This window comes from Opisthorchis viverrini, assembly GCF_000715545.1.
Source record: "Opisthorchis viverrini unplaced genomic scaffold opera_v5_2, whole genome shotgun sequence".
NCBI lineage: Eukaryota > Metazoa > Platyhelminthes > Trematoda > Opisthorchiida > Opisthorchiidae > Opisthorchis > Opisthorchis viverrini.
In genome coordinates, this window is record NW_008751658.1 from 954,395 (window position 1) to 977,615 (window position 23,221).

The 23,221-nt window shown below is 41.9% G+C and overlaps 1 protein-coding gene across 1 annotated transcript in view; it reads right to left on the bottom strand.

The window, feature by feature from the left end:
* The window catches only part of T265_12470 (hypothetical protein), a gene marked incomplete at both ends in the record, with an annotated part of 33,649 nt that extends 15,237 nt beyond the window's left edge, over positions 1 to 18,412 (bottom strand). The window contains 2 exons of the mRNA XM_009163994.1: positions 12,351 to 12,505; positions 18,003 to 18,412. Coding sequence (XP_009162258.1) covers positions 12,351 to 12,505; positions 18,003 to 18,412 — 565 coding nt within the window. The remainder of the gene's footprint in view (positions 1 to 12,350; positions 12,506 to 18,002) is intronic.
* Positions 18,413 to 23,221: the final 4,809 nt, after the last annotated feature.

Genomic DNA, 23,221 nt, shown 5'->3' on the forward strand with positions numbered 1-23,221 from the left:
TTGAACTCGAATGCGAAGGAACATATCACAGGTTCACAAGGACTACGATCACAGCCTTGCATTTAATTTTAAAATTTAGAAAAAAAGCCAAACTGTGGTCGCTCAGTACATCTTCGTTGTTCGGTCCGCGTTACTGCATCTTAATGAATTTCAATCATCAGTGGGGATTTTTCGTGTTTTCAAGGTGCCCAATTCTTCGTGGTTGACGGCGCAAAGGACATCCCTTAGCCAAACCGCTAATCAAACACCGAAGATAGGTTTTAATTTAGTATGGCCGTTGCCTTTCTTTTTCGCTGGCAAATACCCAAATAGGACTTCTTAGGCAAGTGGTTTTGGAGTTTTCTTCCTGATTTGATGGTTTCATTCCGAGAGCTAGTCACAAAATGTCTGCCGTAGCTATGAGGCAAAGTCAGTTCTCAGTCGTGAGTGGCTGGATTTATATATGGTTCTCCATTCATTCGTACTTCATTGAAAAAGCCAAATACTTCATACAAGAAACAAGATTAACTCACATGAACTAACAGATTAATGGGGGAAGAAGGAAAATCGCACGAGATATTTGCTTCCTTGGAGACATCTCAAAGACATTGTGTCTAACTCCTTAGTGCCGTCAAATCTGATCAACGGGCAAAACAATCAATACGGTTTTATTCCTCCTTTAAAGTAGATGCCCTTGGGAAGTCACCGCTTCATGGGTCTTCGAAACTCACTTCAGTAGTAAAGCTCGTTTTAAAAACCCTATCTCATGGAAGAGCTTAGGTTTGATTGCACGCTTGAGACAATTTCTTCGAGGTCATTTTGTGAAAAAATTGCAAATGACTTCTAACTTGAAGCAATAGACTAATAGTGTTCCTGACTTAGTCGATAATTTTGGTTACCTTTAATGATCCTCGTTTCTGGCATGCTGGCAGATTACCACATTGCCCCGATACTATGCAATGGATGAACAGTATCAACAGATAATCTTAAATGAGTCACTGCATCACATTAATAGGCTTTGAATTTAATCCCAACCGATGGATGGTCAGTGTTCAGTGAAAACAGTGGTAGGTATGAGGTGGGCAGTATTTAATGCAAGTCAAGGAAGCCTGCCTCGACGCAAGGCACTTTGTGTGCTGTAAGAAAACCTTCTCTACCAGCAGCGACCTACGACTTTCTCACAGCTGCAGAACCAAATAGCTCGTGCTGTTTTTCCTTCCATATTTTGAAATCATCGTTGCAGATTCGTCATGATTTTACCAGGATAAATTACCAGTAGAGATGGTACAGTATTGACAAAAGGATGAAATCAACAAAACAGATGAGCTCACTAGTGTATATGCCGAGTTGACGGAAAAGTGAGCATTTACTAGGTTTGGGAAAGACCAAGATTCACCATTAGTCTATTACTGAAACTAAGGAAAACTACTAACGTAACCGTAGGACGGTTCATCCTGAATGCACTCAGATCACAGGTTCGTTGTGTTTGTATCGTTAAAAATGTCACTGGTGCGGTAGAGTGCAAGGACCCGGTGATTTAAGTTTTACTGCTGCTGATTTCCTATGGACAGAAAAAAGTGGATTATCACACAAATCTCAAAGGAGCGCACGTGCTGATTTCCCATGTATGTTTTTGGCTGGTGGTTCAATGTGGTCTGAAAATCCGGCCCACGAGACACCTTGTCACCATTTATTTTGTCGATAAGAAGTTGAACACAAATTTTTAATCACGGAGGAAATGTATGGCGTACAGTCACGTGGCGAAATAGTTGAACTAGTTGGACTATCTGTTAAAAAATGCACATCACTTTGACGTATTCACTGATTACCCATAAGACAGCCCAAAAATGCTGTTGAGCCTTACAGCACACGAGGAACAAGTCAACAAAGGCTGATTAAAGAATTCAGTGGATCGATTTAAATTACGTTTCCACTTGGGTAGACAAGTTACAAACTGTGGAAGTAAGTGGCAGAGAGGTCCTCTGCTGTTTGGGGTAAGGTTACATTTATTGAGAACACTTGGGCTAATACGAACAGTAAACAGCTTCTACAAGTGTGGGTGGAATTGCACTCACTTGTTGATCCATTGATAGGTTGGGCGTTATCTGTGAGGACAGAATGAATGGGGACACAAAACTGTCAGTTAGGACAAAAATAAATAGTATTTTGTATAAGCCAGAATCAAAGTGCTTGGATATTAGGATTAGTTACTAACAATCACCCGGTACCATTTTCACAAAGTGGCTTCAAGAAATGAACTCCACAGCTTATACAAAAGTCAACAGGATCAAGGCATATTTTGATTTGTGTTAATTTTAGGGGGTTCTCGAAGTTAGATTTGTCGTCTTTGAGTGTGACCTAGCCTGTTTAGATATTGAGAATTAACCACCCACGCATACTTTCAGCTGGGCCGGAATTTTAAATTCAGGCTTTCCTGACAGGTGGGTCATCCTCTGAAACATCCGACAGATCACAAATCACGAACATCACCTAACAGTCAGAGTCGCCCGAGTGTGCTTGTGGAGTAATCACCCTGCACTCGCCTGTTGTGTTTGTCTGTAAGGCCGAGGATATATCATGCTGGCGACTCCCAGTAAGTACACAACTCAACTCAAGTCCCCACTGGTTCTAATGTGAATAAACCTAATGACTTCGTCACGACAGGAGGCAGAAAGCTCAGCTGAGAGCATTTTGAATGAAAAATACAAGGATAAAGGGTTCTTTAATTGGCATTACTCTTGGAACTGAATTTGGGATTTTACCTCGCAAAATTAAGTGAAGCTGCTCTAAAAAAGGAGACCCTTTACATTTGTGTGTCTCCATTTAATCCGTACGGTGTTCCGACGTGCACTATTTTTTGTTCGTGCATCTTGAGGTGATGGCAGCTGCAAGACAGTCAGGAATCTGCGCCGGTTGGGAACTTTGATCTCCTCAAACCTAGTTCATATATTTGACAGCGCCTAGCAACGTGGAAATTACCTTGGCTGCGCAACGAACCCATCATTTGAACTAAGCGAACTCTTACGTCATTAACATAAGAAATCCAAGTCCCGAAACGAAAAAAGACAGATGCAATGATTTGAAGAGTTGTTTGACTGCTTAACTTCGCAAAGTAAATGGTGAGCTCGTATAACATCGCCATGCTTTTTCTAACGCGATCAACAGTTGTCACCAACAACTTATGTCTAATGGGACAAACTAGTGTGGACAAGTTTGTGTAGATGTTCAAAGGACAATTATATCTCCGATCCATTTTGCAACTCTTCTGTCCTAAGGCTATCCATTTTTGCATTATACCCTACATGCCGTGGATAAGATCCTAGTTAATTGATTAGAGATCTCCAAGGACATTGTTGCATTGTCCGACGCGTTCTGACATCCTAATGCGTATTCAGAAAATCAACAACGTTTCCACACCTTCAGCTACCAATTGACCATGAAGATTGTATAGCGTTCAAGCCGTTTAGTAGATCTATAAAACTCCACTCGCTTTGGGAACAAACAAAGTTGTTGAGCTGAATGGAATTTTGTTGGTGGGGGATGTCACTGCCACATTTTCGTTTGGTTTCAGACTACCGTTCAAACAATCCTTCTGCTATCAGGTAGATATATTTTGCAACTTCACCTGGAAAACACTGAGGTTTGTCTAGCACGAATTTATTTCCGTTACTGAGATTTCACAGGCTCGCTTTGAATGCTTTCCAATCTCAGTTTGGCGAAATGTGCATGAATTTCCTCAGCAAAATTGTTTGTACTGTGGAATGATACTTTCTTCACATGTTTCCATTAGTTACTGAAAAAAGTTGAAATGAAGGCGAAATTCTTAGCTTTAGGATTTACGTGTGGCTGATGTGCGAGTCTGTGGCAGTGAAAAATCTCATCCCCGTTACGTCCTGCATATTTCGCTTTAAAGAACAGCTTTGTCTGCCTTGAAGCAAATCTTGTTTAATTACCGTGTTACCCATCCATTATTGTGCATAGTGAAATGACTACAGAAATCACTTTTCCGCTTGACAGGTTCTCAACTCTGGGTTTGGATTCCTAGTCTGGCCAACAGCTCTTCTGAGGTAATTCTGGGCTTCACACTACCAATTTGAGGACCGCTAAAGTTTTGAAGACTCATTTCTTTCACTACTGCTTGACTAGTTTGACAAAACTGGACTTGCTATAATAAGGAGTCAAAACGCGGGTGTGTTAAACTTTGCTAGCCAATTCTTATTTTTGTAAATTGCTTAAGATGAGAAACTGCTGTGTATGAGTAGTGCCGAATATGACAGATATTTGTGAACAGATTTAAAGGTATGGCCACCGTGTATGTTCCAAACCTCACTCTGAGGGACCTTACATCCAAGCTGAGGAGTCTGTATCCATCAAGCCGTCTGGTATGACAAACACACAAATGCATGCTACCCTGAAGGTCATAAAGTTGAGGTTTAGTCTCTTCCTGTTCGTGACAGAACATACTTTTGCGGCCTCCGTTTTTTGGTTGGGATGCCCAATAAGAACCAGCTTCCACGCTTTTCGGATTTAGCCAGGGGATATATGTTAGTGTTTTCAGGAAAAAATGTGAGTTTGGAAGCGCTTGAGTGTAGAGCTTACACTTTGGCTTCACTAACGGGCTTGATTGTATCTAGCCGTTTTTGCAATTGCTTTAGTTGCGCATAATGTAGAACGTGCTGTAAAGCAAAGCGGGTTAAGAAGAGTCCTCTAATATTACAAACATTTGGCGTGAAATTGAGCTAGTGAATCTTGCTTGGTGTTGAAGACATTGTTATCGCGGGCTTCACACTAATGGTCGCACTGACAGCCTCTACGGGCACAGAAGGCGTTTCCCTATGATGAGATTGGGTTCGCTCTCTGGTATGAGGCACTAAAGAAGAACCTGTAGTATTTTTTCCAGATAAGTCCGTTTTCTGTCAAAAATAGCTGAGAAAGGCAGCTTAGCCCATTAGCCAGTGTGATTGTAAAAATTAGAAGTCATTCTAGCCCAACGTTCATTTTTATCTATCCAAGAGTCAGACGTGCAATTTTAAATGCGGCCATTTGTGCGGGATTTCAGAAATCACGTGTTTGGAGCATGCTTACCAAAAATGAAAGTGAAGGGATTGAAACAATGCCTTTGTAGCGACAATTTGGCATGTACTTGCTTTTAGAAAGTCAACAGTTTATGCTTATGCATAATATTTTTTACTATACTCAGCGGTGGTCTCTGGTGATCACCTGACAACTACTAAGTTGTACCTATGTTAAAGATCTACACAAAATGACGTAACAGGATGAAGGTGACGTGCCGCAAAGTGCCTGTATAAACAATTGTTCTTAAAAGCCAAATCAAATAGGAATATTGAAGACAAAGTCACTTTACATTCGACAAGTTAGATTGAGAAAACTATCTGTCATTCATCTAGAAAAAGATTGAACGATTCAGCCAGATAAAAATCACCCGAAATCGGAGGGGAAAATAAAGCTCAGTAACTTTGACACAATGACTGCCCGTCACTTTGCCACTCGATTTACTTTTTCCGCCAAAAACCATAAAATGACATTCGTATAATTCGCCAGTGCCAATGACAAAAAGTGAAAATGAGACACTTCTCTTAGAGTGTGGGTATCCACTGGGAGTCAGAACTGCTCTGTGGAAATAATAGTTTATGAATTGTTCACAGAAGAAGCGCAGAACCAGAATGATTGTACAGAGGATGTTTTTAAACAGATCCTATGTGAGCTACCAAATTCAAACATTTTGAAATGTTAACACTTGTACCTTCCGTCGTATTGTTTCATCAAGTAGGACAAACTTCAGTATATGAACGTATAAGCTTCTTGTAATCTACTGTGTCTTAGTTTTTTGTGCGTATTGGTCGTCTAAATAACTGTCACTTGACAGTACTGTCTCCGGTGGTTCTTTCTGGCCGTTTCAATAATAAGTTTAGAGGGAGACTGCATTCTACACACGACTAAACAGACGGCATTCACTGACAAGTTGGACTGTGGGTTCTCGTGAACTTGACCACGGACCACGTTAGACGAAGAAAAGCGAGATGGTTACAAGTTGCATTCGGTTGTCAATTTAAGGCAAAGACAGACCGAAACGATACACCGATACAAGCTAGTCTTACTGTGATTCTTCCTAAATAGGGAAACCGTTCCAGCAACTGGTTTCTTGACTTGATAGGTCCCATTTGTTACTTACGTGTTTTCTTACGGGATGATCAGACTGACACCATCGGATAATTGGTTTTGTCAAATTCATTTCAATGGCAATTCGGCCGGATGAACGTGACAGCGAGACAAAATTAGAAGGGTGACAAACGAAGCAAGAAGTCATCTGTCAGAGACGCAGTGAGACGTGTTATCGAAAGTAGATATTCCGGAAACTGTGTCAAGTTAGCCATGCGAAGGTTAAAAACAAATGGGTCTAGATGGTTACAGTAAGTCTTTTCAGAGTTCCTTTGTAATGCAGTACTCATAAGGTTGCTGAAAATTCGCGCTGAAAATTCTTTGACGAATCGACGATATCGCGATACATGTATATGTGTAATGCACTACTCATAAGGTTGCTGAAGATTCGTCGAATAATCGCGATATTTCCAATATCGTAGTGACTGAAACATGAGGCGGTGCAGCACATTCATTCACCTGAAGACATCACAAACGAGAGATTCAGCTGGGTTCCTGGTGAGACTCTCGGAAAATCAAATTACCTTGTTAACGACTGTATCTCGCTCTTTTCAGAGTTATTTTGCAGTAGATTAATTGATCTAGAATTCCAATATCGATACTCGGAAAAGAATGCTGCAAAACGTCAAAAGCGCCTGGAAAATTAGCTTTATAATGAATTAGTAAGGGATTAAAAACGTTACTCTAAATGCGGTGAGGAATTTGTGAGCTTTACGGGCTTACGGCATGCCACCAAAAACGTTTGTTATGAACCAACAACCGTCCACGTTTAGGATTCAGCTAGGCGAATGTTTAGAAAAAAATGACTAGAAGATTTAGCCTCACCCATAAGACTCACAGAAACCCACGTGTTACCTTGAGAAGCGCGGTTTTGGATCAGCTGCAGAAAATATTACAAGCAACTTTCGTGTTTGTGCGAGCAAGCATGTGTGATGATACGCTTATTACTTCTTTCAACAGTTCCGCACTTTGAGTAATTTCCTTTTCGTAGTATGTCAGATTTTATATGCACAACCCTTTACAAACAAACGGTTATCACGCGAGTTAAATGTAGTGTAATGCAGCTATCGGGACAAGTGAAACAAATGTACCGATAAAAGGCTAGCTGAATAATTTTGGAAACGAATCTGTTACCCTTGAAATGAAGCTATTCCGATGAGATTCACCCGTAGTTTTGGGTACTAGAATGTCCTCGGTAACTAGGCTAATGAAGCGTGGAGACGATAGCATATGAACAACTCATAATTGACTCAACCACTTAGCTACACAAGAACTGACAATATTTTGGAAATATTCGTTTTATAGTAGAGCTATAGCGGAACGAGAATCGCCACGCAAGACGCTGACAAATGGCCCATACTTTGACTGAAAATGACGTTGTCGCAGTTCGTTTATATTGCTTGGATTGTTAAAGACTTCCCGCTGTTTCGATTAGAATTGCTGGGTAGCATCTGGTAAGATCTTCCGGTTTAGAATGAGTGAACGGCTGGACAGCCGTAGTGTTCAAACCGCAATAAGTTTGCACAGAGCCTTGGAGGGCTATGTGGAGGCCACTGTTGTCAGTGTATTTCCGAGGAAATAAGATACTTAGACGATCAGGCATAAGAACACCATCACTGATGGCAACATCCACTGCTTTACAGATATATCAGTCTATTTGAACAAAACTGTGTAATGGTTAGGAATGGAACAGATGGACCCAGAGATGGCTAACTACGACTACCCGAGGTACCTACACCTTCAACACTCAGTCGGACAATCTAGGTGGAAGCTGACAGCATGAATGTCCCTAAAATCGATTAGCTGCCACATCTCTCAGTGTCTGCAACCAGGGGGGGGGGGGGTCACCCGGATTCCATCTTGGAACAAAAACACAGCAACAAGACGACCCGAACGTCGCGAAACACTCCCCATTTTTTCCAGAAAGGTTTAGTAACCGTCGGCGACGTTTCGGTTTTGAAACAAAGGCCTCGTCAGGTCAAGCGACTAGGTTACGGGATTGGTCAAGATTTAAGACGAAAATAGAACCAATCAGCTAAGTCAAGCTAAATCTGTGCTGAGTGTTTGCCAAGGGATTTACTCTGCCAGGGTGTCACCAAGTGTTAAGCCGATGGGGGAATCGAAATCGATTTGGGTCCAGCTTAGGGTTCGGTTCATTAGGTTCGGTTCACGCGATGATCACCTTTGGGCGTCGTTTTCACTTTTCGTCCGTCTGCGTGAGTGAGCTACTGATACGATAGCTGTGTAAGAAAAAGGGATTCTGTTAACTTTGGTCCGGTTGGGATCTTTAGCCCTCCCCCTATTCTTTCATTGAATATACGTGCACTGACAACCACATACAGTCAAGTGTAAGCACGGCCCATCTAAGACCGTTTTCCATATACTTGCCAGTTCAACACCCCCGAATTCTATTCACGCTGTGTTGCTTGGTGATTTCCACCCCCTCGTCTATAGGTCACCGTGGTGTGAATCACAGTGCCCTCCACAAACGTCCACGTTTAATGTCCTGTGTCTAACGCACGTAACGTCATCGCATCTTTGACCATTCTTTGCTTATCCTCCTCTTATGCTCACCGATTCTGATGTCCAATTCCCCGGTAGTTTGACCTACATAAGCATTAGTTCAACGTTTACACGTTTTGGGGTTCCGTTGAGGTGTAGGAATCCGATTCAGCAACTGCAAGTGGCCGTTTGAAATGTCCTCAAAAGTGTTCATCTTAAAGATCCAGAATTTGTTTTTCATTGATGGGTGAGTTCTTTTTGTCATTGCTTTGCTTGTTCCCCAAAGTCCTTTTCGGGCCTGAAGTGCGAATCAGTTTTAGATATTTCCAAGGCTTGCCTCCTCTTCCGTCTTTTCCAGCATGCAGGGTCTGAGCTTTCAGCAACTCTGAAGTTTTGCCAAGAAACCCAGAGTTTATGTGTAGCTGATTGTCTCTTTCCGCAAACACAACGCCAAGCCTATTTCAGAAGTGTCGACATTACGTTTTAGTGCAAACCAGCATGAGATTATGGATTGTACGAAAAGCGCAAGGGAAAGTAGTAACCATCAAGCATATAACCTGAAACCGCAGTTCGAAAACTAGCGACGAGAAGTAACTAATCTACGTCATTTATAGACTACGGTGATGTATTCCACCTAAGCTGGGAGTTGAACGCACCAAGTGGCCTAGCGATTAGGCGGTTTCCGTCATTTCGGAATCGGTACTGCACAGCAATTCTTGGGCGGCGCGCATCTGTGTCATGCGTTCTCAGTGAGTTTTGATTCCAGTGTATGATGGCTATCAAACTGAACCCAGAAGTCCTGAGCATGCATTCATATCTACGATATACACTTAAAATCTGAGCATCTGGTCCTCCGAAATAAAGCACTCCAGGTGTTGTCAAAACCATTTCCGATATACAATCTGTCTGGGTGTAAGCTGAAATTGTGAACGGGCAACGATTATCACTGCGTTTACGGGATGCTGTCAAAAAACTTGCCAAGAGAATCACACTGACTATCAAAGGGCATTGTGTCAAGAAGAGACTGTTTAACTCAGTGTCTCCAGAGGACTACTTTGGGGTATTCTGTGTTAAAATTTGCGTAAACGTAAATGAAAGGAAACAGTGTGGAAGGTCAGTTAACGATGGTCTTTAGGTCAGGGTGGAAGAACAACAGAAGGCGATTTTAGAGTATAGGTATGAGAAGCCTGTTTAAGAAGGCAAAATTCAGAGCTGCCAGATGAATGTCTACGACAGTAGTGGCCAATTTAAGCGTAGACAATAATGCTAACGAGAATGTGTGTTGAGTGAATCTCCTAGTCGATAAGACTGCGCCTAAAAGATGACGCTTGGGACGAGGTGAGTTGGGGAGTTAGAATGAATGTGTGAAAGAGAAGAAGGCGAATCATGATTTATAGATTGTTTTTGCTTACCCGCTCTGCTCTAAGCAGAATTCCCGGCTAATGGTACCACGTGACGGCCACGTGTCATGGGTTTATTCGAAATTGTGCGACTCGTGGTTGTACATGGACCGAGAAATTTTTAGTGTTAATATGTAGACAGTGAAGGCTATCAGCCTAGCTTTTGGCTCGAAATCAGCGGTCGTTGGAGCAGAACTAACAGAAAACATATATTTCCTTAAGGAATAAGTCTCCACATGTGTTCCAGCCCCAAACCCAGAGGGACAAACCACACGCCGGCCTGCATAGTATGAGGGATCCTGCGGTGCCATAGGTACACTCTCCAGTAGAGTTCGAAATGTTGTGGAGGTGCACAAACCGTCACATCGCAGGACGGTTAACTCTGTTCGTGCCGAGTCCAGGCTTTCGGTGGCGAAAAAGCATCAGTAGATAAAAATGGGGCAGCCGTTCGACAGTCGCCCTGGTGTGTTTACCGACAACACCCGGTAAATGATAGCAGTCAGAGTGGTTTACTGCTAATATTGCTGATGTAAGTGGTTGCAGTACCTCAATTAGGTGGTAAAGATTCGGGTTTGGGCAATCAAAGTAGGCAAGATAAGTAGGATTGATTGGTTTGTATGCGTGCTCCAATAGTTATGGGATTGTGCAAAACTCTTTCAGGTGAAAGCACTTAGTATTTAATAGCATTGTAACAACTATTTTAAAGTGTTAAAGTGTATACAGTGTACATGCGGGATGGAAAAACTCACGGAAACCCAAAATTTGCACGCGGTTTGCATCAAGGTGATTGTTTTGTTACTCTATCTACCGCACTGGGCCTTGGGACAGGTGCCTGAAATTACCTGTCTCACCTGATCATTCCCTAAGCTTCACAGAATTTTTTTGAAAGGGCCGTTACTAAGGACCCTTCTTGAAAAAGGCTCAAGCAACTACCCTATTTTGGTAGATTTCTTTACAGAAGTGGTGTATATAAACTTCGCGGCAAAATAATTTCTGATGTCAATATGATTCAGCTAATTCTTACTACCGAAACGTGGAACGTTGTTGTACGGAAGAAACATCGCTTATAACTATACTTGCAAATCGAAGCAGAAGACGAACCAGTCATTTCTCATCAACAAACACTTGGCACATAAGTTCATACAGAAAATGTAAATTACACTTGGCTAAAATGCGAATCGGGTGGATTCAATCACCTGCTGAGTGCATGAGAAGTGTTCAGTTGAACAGTAATCCAAACTATTTATGCCTGACACTACAGAATCGAAAGTTCACTATTGTTTGGTTTATGGGTGAACACTATGTTGGCGATACGTGTTTTCATCACTCACAAGACGAAACACAGTTGATAAGAAAAATATCTGCCCGCTTGTAATCATTCATGCATCTGAAGGGGGGAGGTGGACTTATTTTTTCTTCACCGATCGGTACAGTCTGATAATCTATGAAATACGGAGTCCTGGGAGGAATTCTTTTCCTAACGTGTTCTCTTCCTCTGTCTGCCCGTCACTGACCTCCGACTCCTAGTATGTTGTGTATGAGTTATTTGAGGACATTAAATCCCCAGTGGTTCGTAGACTACCCAACCGCTACAGGAGATATATATTATGAGTTCGCTTATAGTTAAGTAGAGTTCGACACTGTTGAGTGGGTATTGCGATGTAATATCAGACGCTAGTGTCACTACCCTGTCTTCTCTTGATTTATTGGAATACAGCTGGCTGAATACCGTTGTGGGTAGCTACTGTTTATCAGGTGAAACAGAATCAGTATGAAACAGATGTAGTACGGGAGAATCTTAGTGTTGTTTTTAGGTTTTTATTCATGTTATTTATCACGCTGTGTACAGTTCGTATGTAGTTTCAAGTCTGAATAATATGGCGCCCACAACCAAACAGCGCCACATACTTATCAGCGAACATCCAAAAACTAGCCATCCGTATGTCAAATTGCCTTTTGTGGTGATGTTTCAGTGACATGTTATTGTCAGGTTCTTGACAGGGCATGCCATAGGTGGGCGAAAAGGGGGACGTTGTGTTTCAAAACAAGAAATCTATATTCGGGAATCTAGTAACGCAAGATTGTTCACAAAAACCCTGGTTTATTAGAATGTATTCGACGAAACCCTCCAGTCTGTATTCGGCTACCCCAGTTCGCATCTGTAATTATTGATGCCAGCTAAGTTCACAGTGAAGTAGTAGGCCCAAGGGTGTCCTTTGTACTGGCAAGGTTGACGGACCGAAAATAGAGTAAAACACATTGAAAATCACCTAGGTCATCAATACTTACCGGAAGCTTGAAAAATGGTTTGTGAAGTTTCCAAATTCCCGTTCGTTTCGCTAAACGTCGACAGTTTGGCATTCATCAGTGGTGTTTTCAATGTGTTGTCCGAATTGACCAGAGTGATGGACATGTCACTCCTCAGGGTCTTCGGTCTCCTACGCCTGTGGGAAAAATAACATGTGATATGACTTGCAGATAAGCAGCCTATGCATGCAGAAACACCAACTATTAGATTAGGCGCAAGCAGAAAATTGTCTTAAGCTGGTAACTGGATTAGTGGGCTCTCTGCACGCTGTGAACCTCTAACTGACTGCTATTCAGCATGCACCAGGGTGAACACAACATGGAGTGGCTTCTGATCGAATCAAGCATCTTCGTGCAATTAAGCCTGTATCTGAGATCGACATGGGAATTGAAAATAAGCAACCTGCTGCTTGAGTTTTTGACTGTACATATTAGTTCCTTAGATCCACCTGAAATTCGGCTCGAATTAACGCATACGGTAATGCGGACTATTTGGCCTGGTTTGAGACCACTAACAAATGAACTTACTTGTAGAGATAGGATGAAGTTCGTCCTGGAAAGCAATATACTATATATCCTACACACTCATCTACAGTAAGGTAAGCCCCGGGTTACTGAACCTCATCACGAGTCCTCTGAATTTAAGCTACTATTGAGTAAGCACTCACGTTTGTATATCAAGTGGCGATGATATAAGGTGAAGAGTAATTCGGCTATTCAGTATGACAATTTACTAGCCTTGGGCAATGAGTGAGCTAAGAATGTAGAGATGCTTGAAAGGCCAGTAAAGTTTGGGGCTGAAGGTAAACCCCTTGCTCGTGAGCTTGAATGGATCACGATGAATATTGATGGAAATGGACATAGCCATGGACGTTGCGCATAAACTGAACTGTGGGATAATTATTTGCAGTGCATCTTACAGAAGGATCAGATTCATTGGGAGAAATTGAAGGCTTTTGTGTTATGTTCGCGCGTTACCAACTGAGGTAATGACCCAGAGTTAGGAAGTGTTTGAGTCGGAGACATGCCACGGAAATGACCTTACCGTCAACTCTGCCAACTTCCATATCGGTTTTACAAATCAAACCACGGATAGAGCAATTAAACTTGAAGGCATCTGACTTACATAACACGTGTTACATTCACTTGATCTTAAAAAGCCCGCCCTGACGAAGGACAGCTGTGTTGATCTGGATGCACACCATAAATTTATTTTTGGAAATCTAGATCACTATAAAATTGACGAAAGTACCCCATATTTCTGGGGATTTAATTGGCATACAAACCGCGTCAAATATTTAATTTAAGAAGCAGTTAGCCAATCTATCTTGGAGTCATGCTGGAATCATGGTGGCATATAGTGGCAGCAGTCCATAAGTGTTTTGTGATGAGATCAGTCAATGACGACGGCTATTAAATTAAGTCAATCTGAGTTTTCAGTTCAAAGTCATCCTGAAGAATGAAGAAGGCTGAACGGTTTCAGCGTGCCTGTAAGTCGATTTCATCTAGTATCTATACACAGCAGTTTGTAGAGCGCACTTGAGCAAACGATTCTTGATGTATGCAGGACAGTTAGGAGTGGAAAAGCGGCCTACAAATAAGCCCTCGACACTTCCAGCCAGGCATATTTCCGCCAACTCCACGGTCTGAGCGCACCTCGATTTGAAGAAATTGCTAAGCATGGAAAACCCCTTGGGTCAAGATAGGAGGGAAAATGTCCCCTGTTTAGATAGTTACTACTACCTTACTGTGAGTTATGTCATCCAATCAGTACTGCTGATGGTATGGGGAAACACAATCCCATATCAGTATGCAGAAATATCCGAAGCTTGGTTGCGTTAGCTGGGTGCAGTTGTGTGCAGCCTTTTAGGGTTCGTAACACACTGGCATGTGAGGCATAATGCACTAGCACATCGTCCTTCTGGTGAACAACAGGACTTAAATCAGTTCAAAACAGGCCCAGAATTATGCCTACCACAGAAGTACGCACTCATACAGCTTAGATACCTTCGCATTCACACCCCATGTGTGAAACCTTGTTAAGTTCTATTTAAAATTAAACTGTCACCACCTGTAATCGTGTCCTTCGCAATTGCTCAACTGCTTCTGTTGATAGCATAACCCAATGAGATAATTCTAGAAAACTGACCGGTATGAAGCTAATATCAAGCTCACAAATGCTAAGTTCTGAGCACTTGCCAGTCTTCGGCTGAAATAAGCTAAAACGCCAGCATCACACACGGACACTCGTTGCATGTCTGTCCGGCAAACAGCTGCGTTTTGTTCTCATTCATTCTAATCAGAACAATCGATCGCCATTGTGTTGTCATTTTATTTGTCTTGCTGGCTTGCGCACATGTGACAGATACGATGAAGAAGGGACTACCGTTTAAACTGACCAACAAAAGCACAATGTTCCACGCTTTGCCAAAACGAAAATTATACGACCAAGAATTGTGTTTGGGAACTACTGTTGTAACCTTCAGGTGCGTCGGAAAGAAGACAACAGTTTTCCGCTCTTTATCGGAAGTTCGTGACACCACCAATTGAAAATTATCACTTCGGGTCCTCAGAGGTGTATCACTGATTGACCAATGGTGACCAATGGTACAAACTATTTGGTATGAAGGTGGATGCCAAGTTAGAGTCTGGGTGAAATACGGAACAACTGAGAAGGCAATGTGTGTGTCAGTATTATTAACAATCAATTTGTCCAGTCAAACTGCCTAAGTCAGCGAACAAACCACCAACCATGATTAACGATTAAGATGATCAAATTATATCTAGAAAATTCATCAAGAGGGAACCTCCTAATATTGAGCAATTTTCGCATTTCATCTCCATACACAGTTCATAACAAGATAGCTTAATTAGGAGTCCCAGATGCATTTAGCTTATCAGATAATTAAACAGAAATTTCCGTTAGAACCGGTATTTTTTGCTACAAAAGCTGTAAAGATTAAAGCACTGACGTGAAGTTTCAACGCAATCTATGGCAGCGCTCCTTTACCGAAAAAACACGTGGAACCTGGCCAAAGAAACCCTCTCTACAGGAGATACTTAGCCCTAAGAGATCAAGTGAACCCATAGTTTCACAACAAAATTTATCTTAAGTTAGACAGGAAAATCTTTCTTCTGTTCATATTTGACATTATCTTTCTCTGGCTCAGTTCGAAACGTAATTCCTATGCCATGTGCAAAGGCAGACAACAGTGATATAAAAGCTTGTGTCTCAGAATCACTTTAGTAAACTTGCCAAATGTTACTTCCTCTTTTCTTCGGGGGCTTGATGGAAAACTTAAGGGAAATTTTTGACAAAAAACATGCGTTCACCTATAAATCAAACTCGATATATCGATCAGTTGTCACATCCACAGTAGTTCGAAGAAAGTTTACGATAGGAGGACTGGCTTTATTGCCGGAGTTTCTGTGGCGACCGAAGTTTCGTACTCTTGGATTGAATAGGTCAATTCTTAAGAACTGGTACGAAAAATAAGCAATTTAAAACAAGTTGTAATCACACAAAATTTGCTTCAGGTCGGCTTCCACAGGATGGTCCAAACTTACGTGGCACGGTGCCGTTTTGAGTGGCGTTCGGGCAAAGAATAATCTACCGCACCTTTGTTGCTGTCATTAAGGGGTGCATCATTTGAAAAATATACAGGAGCTAAGAAAGTACCTCCAATAATGGTAGGCTTTATTATTTTTTGACAACCTGATGCGTATACTGACATCTGTACATTAGGTGAGCGCTGATTGAGCTGAACCAATCCTAACTTTTCCATGAGGAACAGACATATTACACTTGTTTCTCATGTTGAGATAACCTAAAAACCTGGATACGAAAGCTGAATTATTAGAAGCACTTCTGGATTTCAGTCTGCTGGAAATAACAGACCAAACAGCCGTGAATCTATGTTCCGCACAGGACGTAGTGGCCAAAAAGTCATAAAAACGCCAATATGATGGAAGCTGAGTCACCTCTCTCATCGCTTTCTATAAAAAAATGTCCACCTAATTTCCCATACAGAGCTAGAAACTTCATCTGAACGAAGATTAGTTGACATGCCAGATTCTGCCTCCTGGGTCAGAATTTTGAGTCAGAGGCTAGGGTCAGGGTCCTCGAACAAAACCCTACGTCCTCCCACTGCCTTGTGGGTCAGGCTTTTGAGTCATAGGCTCAAGGTGGGGTAACTCAACCAAACCCCCTTCCTCGGCCTGGGAAGACAGTAGGGTTGAAACTGCTGGAAAACTTCGATCCCTTTCAAGATTTGGTATTGTTCCACAAATCTAGGGGTAAAACCCGATAGATCTGGCACAGCTTGATCTGTTTCGTAGAGAAGGTCCCAATAATTTAACGAATCTAGGGAATTCGATTTATAAATCTTAGAATTGCACCAAATAATTCTCGTAATGTAATCGCGAAAAATACGGCATTTCGTTCGAGTGAAATGTGAGAATAAATGCATGTATGTTAGACTGAACGCAACAGACCCGGTGATTTTACGAACTTCATTTAGGCCACAATAAAGCCAATAATTGTATCACGGCTAGATTAATATTTCAGTCGTTTGCGTGGAGAAAACAACTGATCAGTGTTTCTTGGTTTTTTAACATTGAATAACTCGATCTACGGCGAAAAAAATTTGCCAAGTTCCTTCACACTACTACAAGGTGTTTGGTTATTGGTATACATGAGGCTCTTCCACTTGATCAGTGGACACACATAGCACAACTAGCTTACTGTAGAATGCTCCATACTACTCACTGCCTGTGCGATAGTCGTGTTCTTATGAGAAATGGTGGGCAAATCGTAAGTGAGCAAACTCGGCATTAAATTGCCTCTATACTAAGCTAACATAGTACGTCAGTCATCCTTTGACATAACATCTCGGATTCATGTGGAAGCAAATAAACGGGCTTCGATGAGCTTCAAAGGATAAGTTTCCGTTTATCCGAGTTTACAAAGCTTCACAGGAAACTAAAGTTGCACACCAGCCACAGTAGTATACGGAGTTTTTCTCTTAGGTTTGAAAAGCTTGATCATTTGACTAGATGTGACCACTATGAATTTACCAGAAAGAATTTTGTGTGGCTGGCAACTGGGTAGTTTTTTAAGCAATTCTTACATACGACGTTTTTGGGAAACGAGAAGTGAAAACGCACATGCCAGAAAAGCCTGGAGAAATTACTCAGAGCGCCGGGAGAATCCCCTTAGTAGACCAGTTCAATGTACATTTTGCTGAGGGTAACAAGTTGTTTCTGCCAGACAGTTTTATGTTGAACTTAATTGGAGAGGATATTTGGGTAAGTCTTTCCTGGGTGGTCATTCTTCGAAATATACCGGAAAACAGGACACACGGATTATAACTCGATACCCGGGTAGAAAACGTAAGCAAATTGAACCAAGGAGATCTATTACCCGATGTGAAGGGATGAATTTCACGTTTGTTTATTTCACCCGTGTGTGACAGGTCCGAGATGCATGAATAAGAAGCGTATTTGTAAACAGACAATAGAGGAGTAAGCCAAATTGGGTAAATGGGACGAGAAAGGAAGTCAAAGTCATAAGCGAAATTCAGGGCCAGTTTAAATGACCTATACAAGTAAATAGGAAAATTAGCCAGCACTTACCTCATGACACAACCGACTGCGATGCATATGATGGCCACGATGCCCAAACCGACAATCACAGCAATGAGAGACACTGTGAACATGTCATTTCCAGAAGCGATGTGAGTTTTCGGACGCGCTACAGGGCCGGTTGCTTTCGTGGATGAGGAAGAACCACCAGCCTTTGCATCCGGTTCACGGACAACAGCATCAGGGCTGGAAATGAGTTTGTTTGGGCTAAAGCCGACAGACCATTTGCTGGCGCTACACAAGCTAGATGATGTTGCTGTATTTAGCTGATAACCATCGCTGGGAATTCTTCGCGTGGTGTGCTGTTCGGAGGTAGAATACCCGTTGTCTGCGTAGAAATTTGATCCCAAACGTGCCGAGGACGGCTCTGTGTTCGGATAAATGCAGGCTAGTACAAAAGCCTGTAGACAGATAGAAAGCCAGTTTTGGTGAGGTTAGTTACAAGGGTTTAGCTTTGAAGCAACATAAATATTGCCAGTTTACAGAATGCCTTAAATCAGGGCGACTATACCCAGCAGACTTTTACTGAGGTGGTAGAAAGCTAGTAGAGGCAAGGTCAAATGAAACAGAGCAGTGCTGACTTTTGATTGTTGTAAATGAGCGGATTTCTCGGAGAGTGTGGGTACCCGAAAAGCATGTTCATGTGAGAAGGATTGTCATGACATGGTCCGCTGCTTTAATTTTTCTGCATAAGTAGCGAGAAAAAGATCATCCATGCTACTGCCTTAAATCAGGGCGACTATACCCAGCAGACTTTTACTGAGGTGGTAGAAAGCTAGTAGAGGCAAGGTCAAATGAAACAGAGCAGTGCTGACTTTTGATTGTTGTAAATGAGCGGATTTCTCGGAGAGTGTGGGTACCCGAAAAGCATGTTCATGTGAGAAGGATTGTCATGACATGGTCCGCTGCTTTAATTTTTCTGCATAAGTAGCGAGAAAAAGATCAATCCATGCTACAAAGAAGAACATTGGAAGAGGTACTCAAACCAGTCACTGTTTATCATGGGATTTGCCTGGAAACATTCTTCAATAGTCGAGGTTTTCCTCTAAGCATTATTCATTGGCACAAAAGGTGTATAATTAAATCATTTGGAATTTAGCATTTTGGTGCTTTGTTCGCGTCGATAACTGAAAAATCTATTTACGAAAGTCCAAACCCAGTGCGGTTGATCACAACAAGGTGTGTATCTTCCCATGAAAGTAGGAAATACCGCTTCTGAGAATTTGAAAGGAAGGAAAATGAAGCTCAGGGGTAAATTTTACAAACTGCTTCAAATCAAGTTTTTAAGCCAAATGAACGATAGAAATCTAAATTAGCAAATCAATTTTGAATAAAATCGTTGCATAATTTATTGTCAGACGCAATTTTAGCTCCGCCTTCCTATGCTCACCTGCTGAAAAAACAAGTTTAGGATTGGGAGAGATAGAGAGCGGACCGATTTGCCACTCTTCAGTTGACAACTTGTCTCAACTGGTCCCTTTGTTCTCGCTTGAGTACCTTTGCGGACAGTGCACGAAAAACGCGTGACTAAAACGTGAATAGTGGCTAATTGTCGAAATCCCAGTTTTTCAGCACTGTAAAACGAAATTATGCGATTGGTTTCATGATATCGGTCGACTGTTAAGATTAACTTTTAAGTGATAGATAGGTTTCTGCACTGATGAAATGGTGCGGATTAACCGTAGTTTCTACGTGCCCTGGAGCCTGTTTCGTGAATTATTTTGCTGTGCAACAAGTCTTTTGAATTACGATGCCAAATCGGTTTCAACCCCCCTGGTTGTTATTTCATTCACTGTTTAAAATACCAAACGAAGTGATGTTGGATGTGCTCGGGTCACTTAGCTGTTATATTTCAGCCAAAAATATTACATATCATATACATGGGCATAACTTAGCCAAATAGATCACAAATACAGTTAAAAGCGGTTCGCCAACGGTGTTGAAGTAAGCTACTTTTTACAAGGGTTTCGTTTGGACATTTTGATGATTAGACATAGAGATATCAGTCTGGTGGTTTGAACCTCACATTAGAGGAATCTGGTAATCTGTATATGAGCACATCCAGTGTTGAGGCATCATTCATCAAACAACAGCACATGTGCATTTTAGGAGACATGAATAATTTAGATTCATAAGGTTGTGATCGAGCTGGTAAAGATGCCAGTATGCACCTTTCCGAAACTCCAAACATTGGGACATTTTTAGAGCTGGTTCATTCTCTAAAATGATCTCACCAGATAGAACTGAAAAGCAAGAACTCTAGTCTCTGCGCATTGTAAATCCATTGACGAGTAACAAAAGTTCTTCATCACTACCTTATCTAGAATTTTCGCATGTCCGACATCTTCGGAGAAATCGGGTAAAGAATTAAGTCAAGCACACGGTAAAACAGAGCGAAGGTGCATAATGATCTGGGCGTAGTTCGTGTATATTAGAGGATTTTCGCGGTATGTGGGAAGCTTGACGGGATAGGTGTGCCACGAATAAGACGCTGATTGTTTGTGGACCTCAGGTTAACCAAGGTATGCTATAATGATGAACCCTCATTGAAGTGGAGGCTGGTAATTGCGTACTTATTTTGGTTTGAATCAGCCAGGATCCCCCAGGCAACTTAATATGGAGGATACCGAAATGCCCGTTTTCCATTCACCTTTGATGGAGACACCACCCTCAGTGGGTAGTGATGCATTGTCGATGACCAATGGGTGCCCGTTTTCTGCGGATGAGTTTCATGAAACATGGGCTGGCCTGACGGATCTCCGCGTTTCAGTGCACCTACTGGAGGTCGTCAGCATGGCAAACACAGCATTTACGAGACTTATCGGAGACAGCGCAGAGAACGGAACTGAACATGAAAGTTCGACGAATAATGGACGTGCTGCCGGTGTATCGGTGGATATTACTGATGGGGCTTGCTAGTGGTACGTGGCTTGACCTAAAGGAAGGTCACAGAATTTGTAGAACTACTTTGCAGCAATCGTTCATAATTGTGTGATAGTCAATGAATGTCCAGGACAGTTCAAGAAGACGCGTTCGAGAAGAAGACGGATATTCGGTTTTCTCTTAAAAACAGCAATTGTTTAGTTACTGCTTTCTAATAATCAACTCCGTGGAGTTGTTCCTCCTTTTACCGGTACGTGGGACGGTGAACGAATAGCAGATAGGTAGGATGGAAAACCACCGACCAGATTCAGATGCATTCATTTCTTGAATACCATGGTTGTATTTCTTTGAATTATTCAACTATTTTGATGATTTCATTGTTCTCACCTGGACACAAGAAACAAGTAGCATAGTTACCCGCTTATACTTAAAATGGCCCTAGGATACAACAAGACCGGCATTTTTGATCGCTTTTATCGAATCACGAATAGGAGCTAACGTGTCTGGAGAAGCTAGGTCAGAGGGGAGAGTTAGTGGTTAAGGCTATGTAGAAAGGCTGGATGCCACAACCCAAACATTGTAGTTCATCAGGCACTTCAGGGAGATCCAGAACCCTCTGTCTCATTTTGGTCACACCGCTGTATCAGTATTTCCAGCAATCGATGGAACTGATCGGAAGATTGCAGTGTTGAGGTGAGCAATCGCGGAAAAATAGGTTTAACCACCAAAACCTGAATTTGGTCACTGTTACGTAAATGGGCGGGCCTCTGAGGTCAAAGTGGAATAGCACACAAAAAACGCAGACAGCACTTGTCTTGGGAATTATTCCAGTTTACTGTCAGTCTTCTTGAGACGGGAAAATCGTTTATTTTGTAAGCTGAAGTCAACTGGGTGTGACTTGTATTTACTTCAACACCCCTATGATGAATTTCCTCAGGGTGTTGTCTCAAGTGGGAATCGAAGTGAATACGAAATGGAGGAATGTGGCGGCTTTTAGAATGCTTCGGACACACTGGATATCTTATGCTCCTCTATCGGCTTGAATATAGTTTGTTCGTGTTCCCTCATGTGCGTCTCATACGAAATTACGGATCACCTGTTATTTGCCATTCAATGAAGGGAAATGCGTTATTCGTAAATCCAAGGAAAATGTAACAGCAAAGTAGGGAGAATGCGCCGTTCCGCACATGAAGGTGATCCATGGCGCCACCCAGCAGTGCCATGAAGGACAGAGAATGTGTGAACAGGACTGTCTAGAACATGACATCACGATATACGATCCCTTTTGCGGATGATGAGTCAACGGTGGATTTGCTACTCGATGGGATTGTGCTGGTTTGGTAAACTGTAACAGGTAGGATCACTGACCGCGAATGTAAATTTGGGTTGAGTGATCTTTTGGTCCTTAGTTGAGTTCAGGCATGTACAAGTAACTCGTAAGTTCAGCCATTTTAGACTAAAAACTAGAAGGATTTACAATCAGTTTTTCTGACGGTTTCATAAGCTATAGTTATCTTGGAGGAACCCGGGAAATAACGACCAGATTTGGGCCAGATGTCTAGCCAGGAGAGATGACCTACTGATGCAAACCGGTCAGGGTGCCTAGAAAAATCGCAAAATCTAGAGAGGAAAAGACAGAAAGTTCCTTGCTTTCGTTCAATATATTCGAGTTGTCCTTTCTTCACTGATACGCAAATTATACAGTGTCAGAAGGAGGTGCTCACTTTATATTCACTGTCGGATTTGATCACTTCACTACAGTTATTCTGAACAAAACCTTATGAGCAGTACATTAGGCCTGTACGATGTGGACAGAAACCCCATCAGGCTCTTTATTTAACAAAAACATCTGCGCAGTGAAAACTAGTTTTATTGGTTACTTTCTGCGTAAAATTAGACACAAGAATCACTGGTGTTTAGTCAAAAAAGCACTGACTCTGCGTAATTTGGTAGTTTGGTATTCTTATTCATTTTCAAAACTGTGGTTTGTGTAGTGCACATCCATATGACCTGTGCGTTATCGACCAAACCATCGTAGATGACATACTCTTAACTTTAATGCGGTTACGACTCCCTTGGGTAACGATGCATTCATTTTTGTTCTTGATGCTCATTAGCGACAACTTTGAGCAACTTTGTTGGACTGGAGTGTTTAGATGATGGTGAATGCCGCTCTTAATTGCATAATGTTCGGTTTTAACTTCAGTCTGGGTAGATCACACACATACACTGTCAAACAAGTCTATTTGGCTTATTCATATGTGTCAAGATGACGCAAGCCTGTTTGCTAGCCTCCACGTCGAAAAACTTGACTGATGCTTCATCAG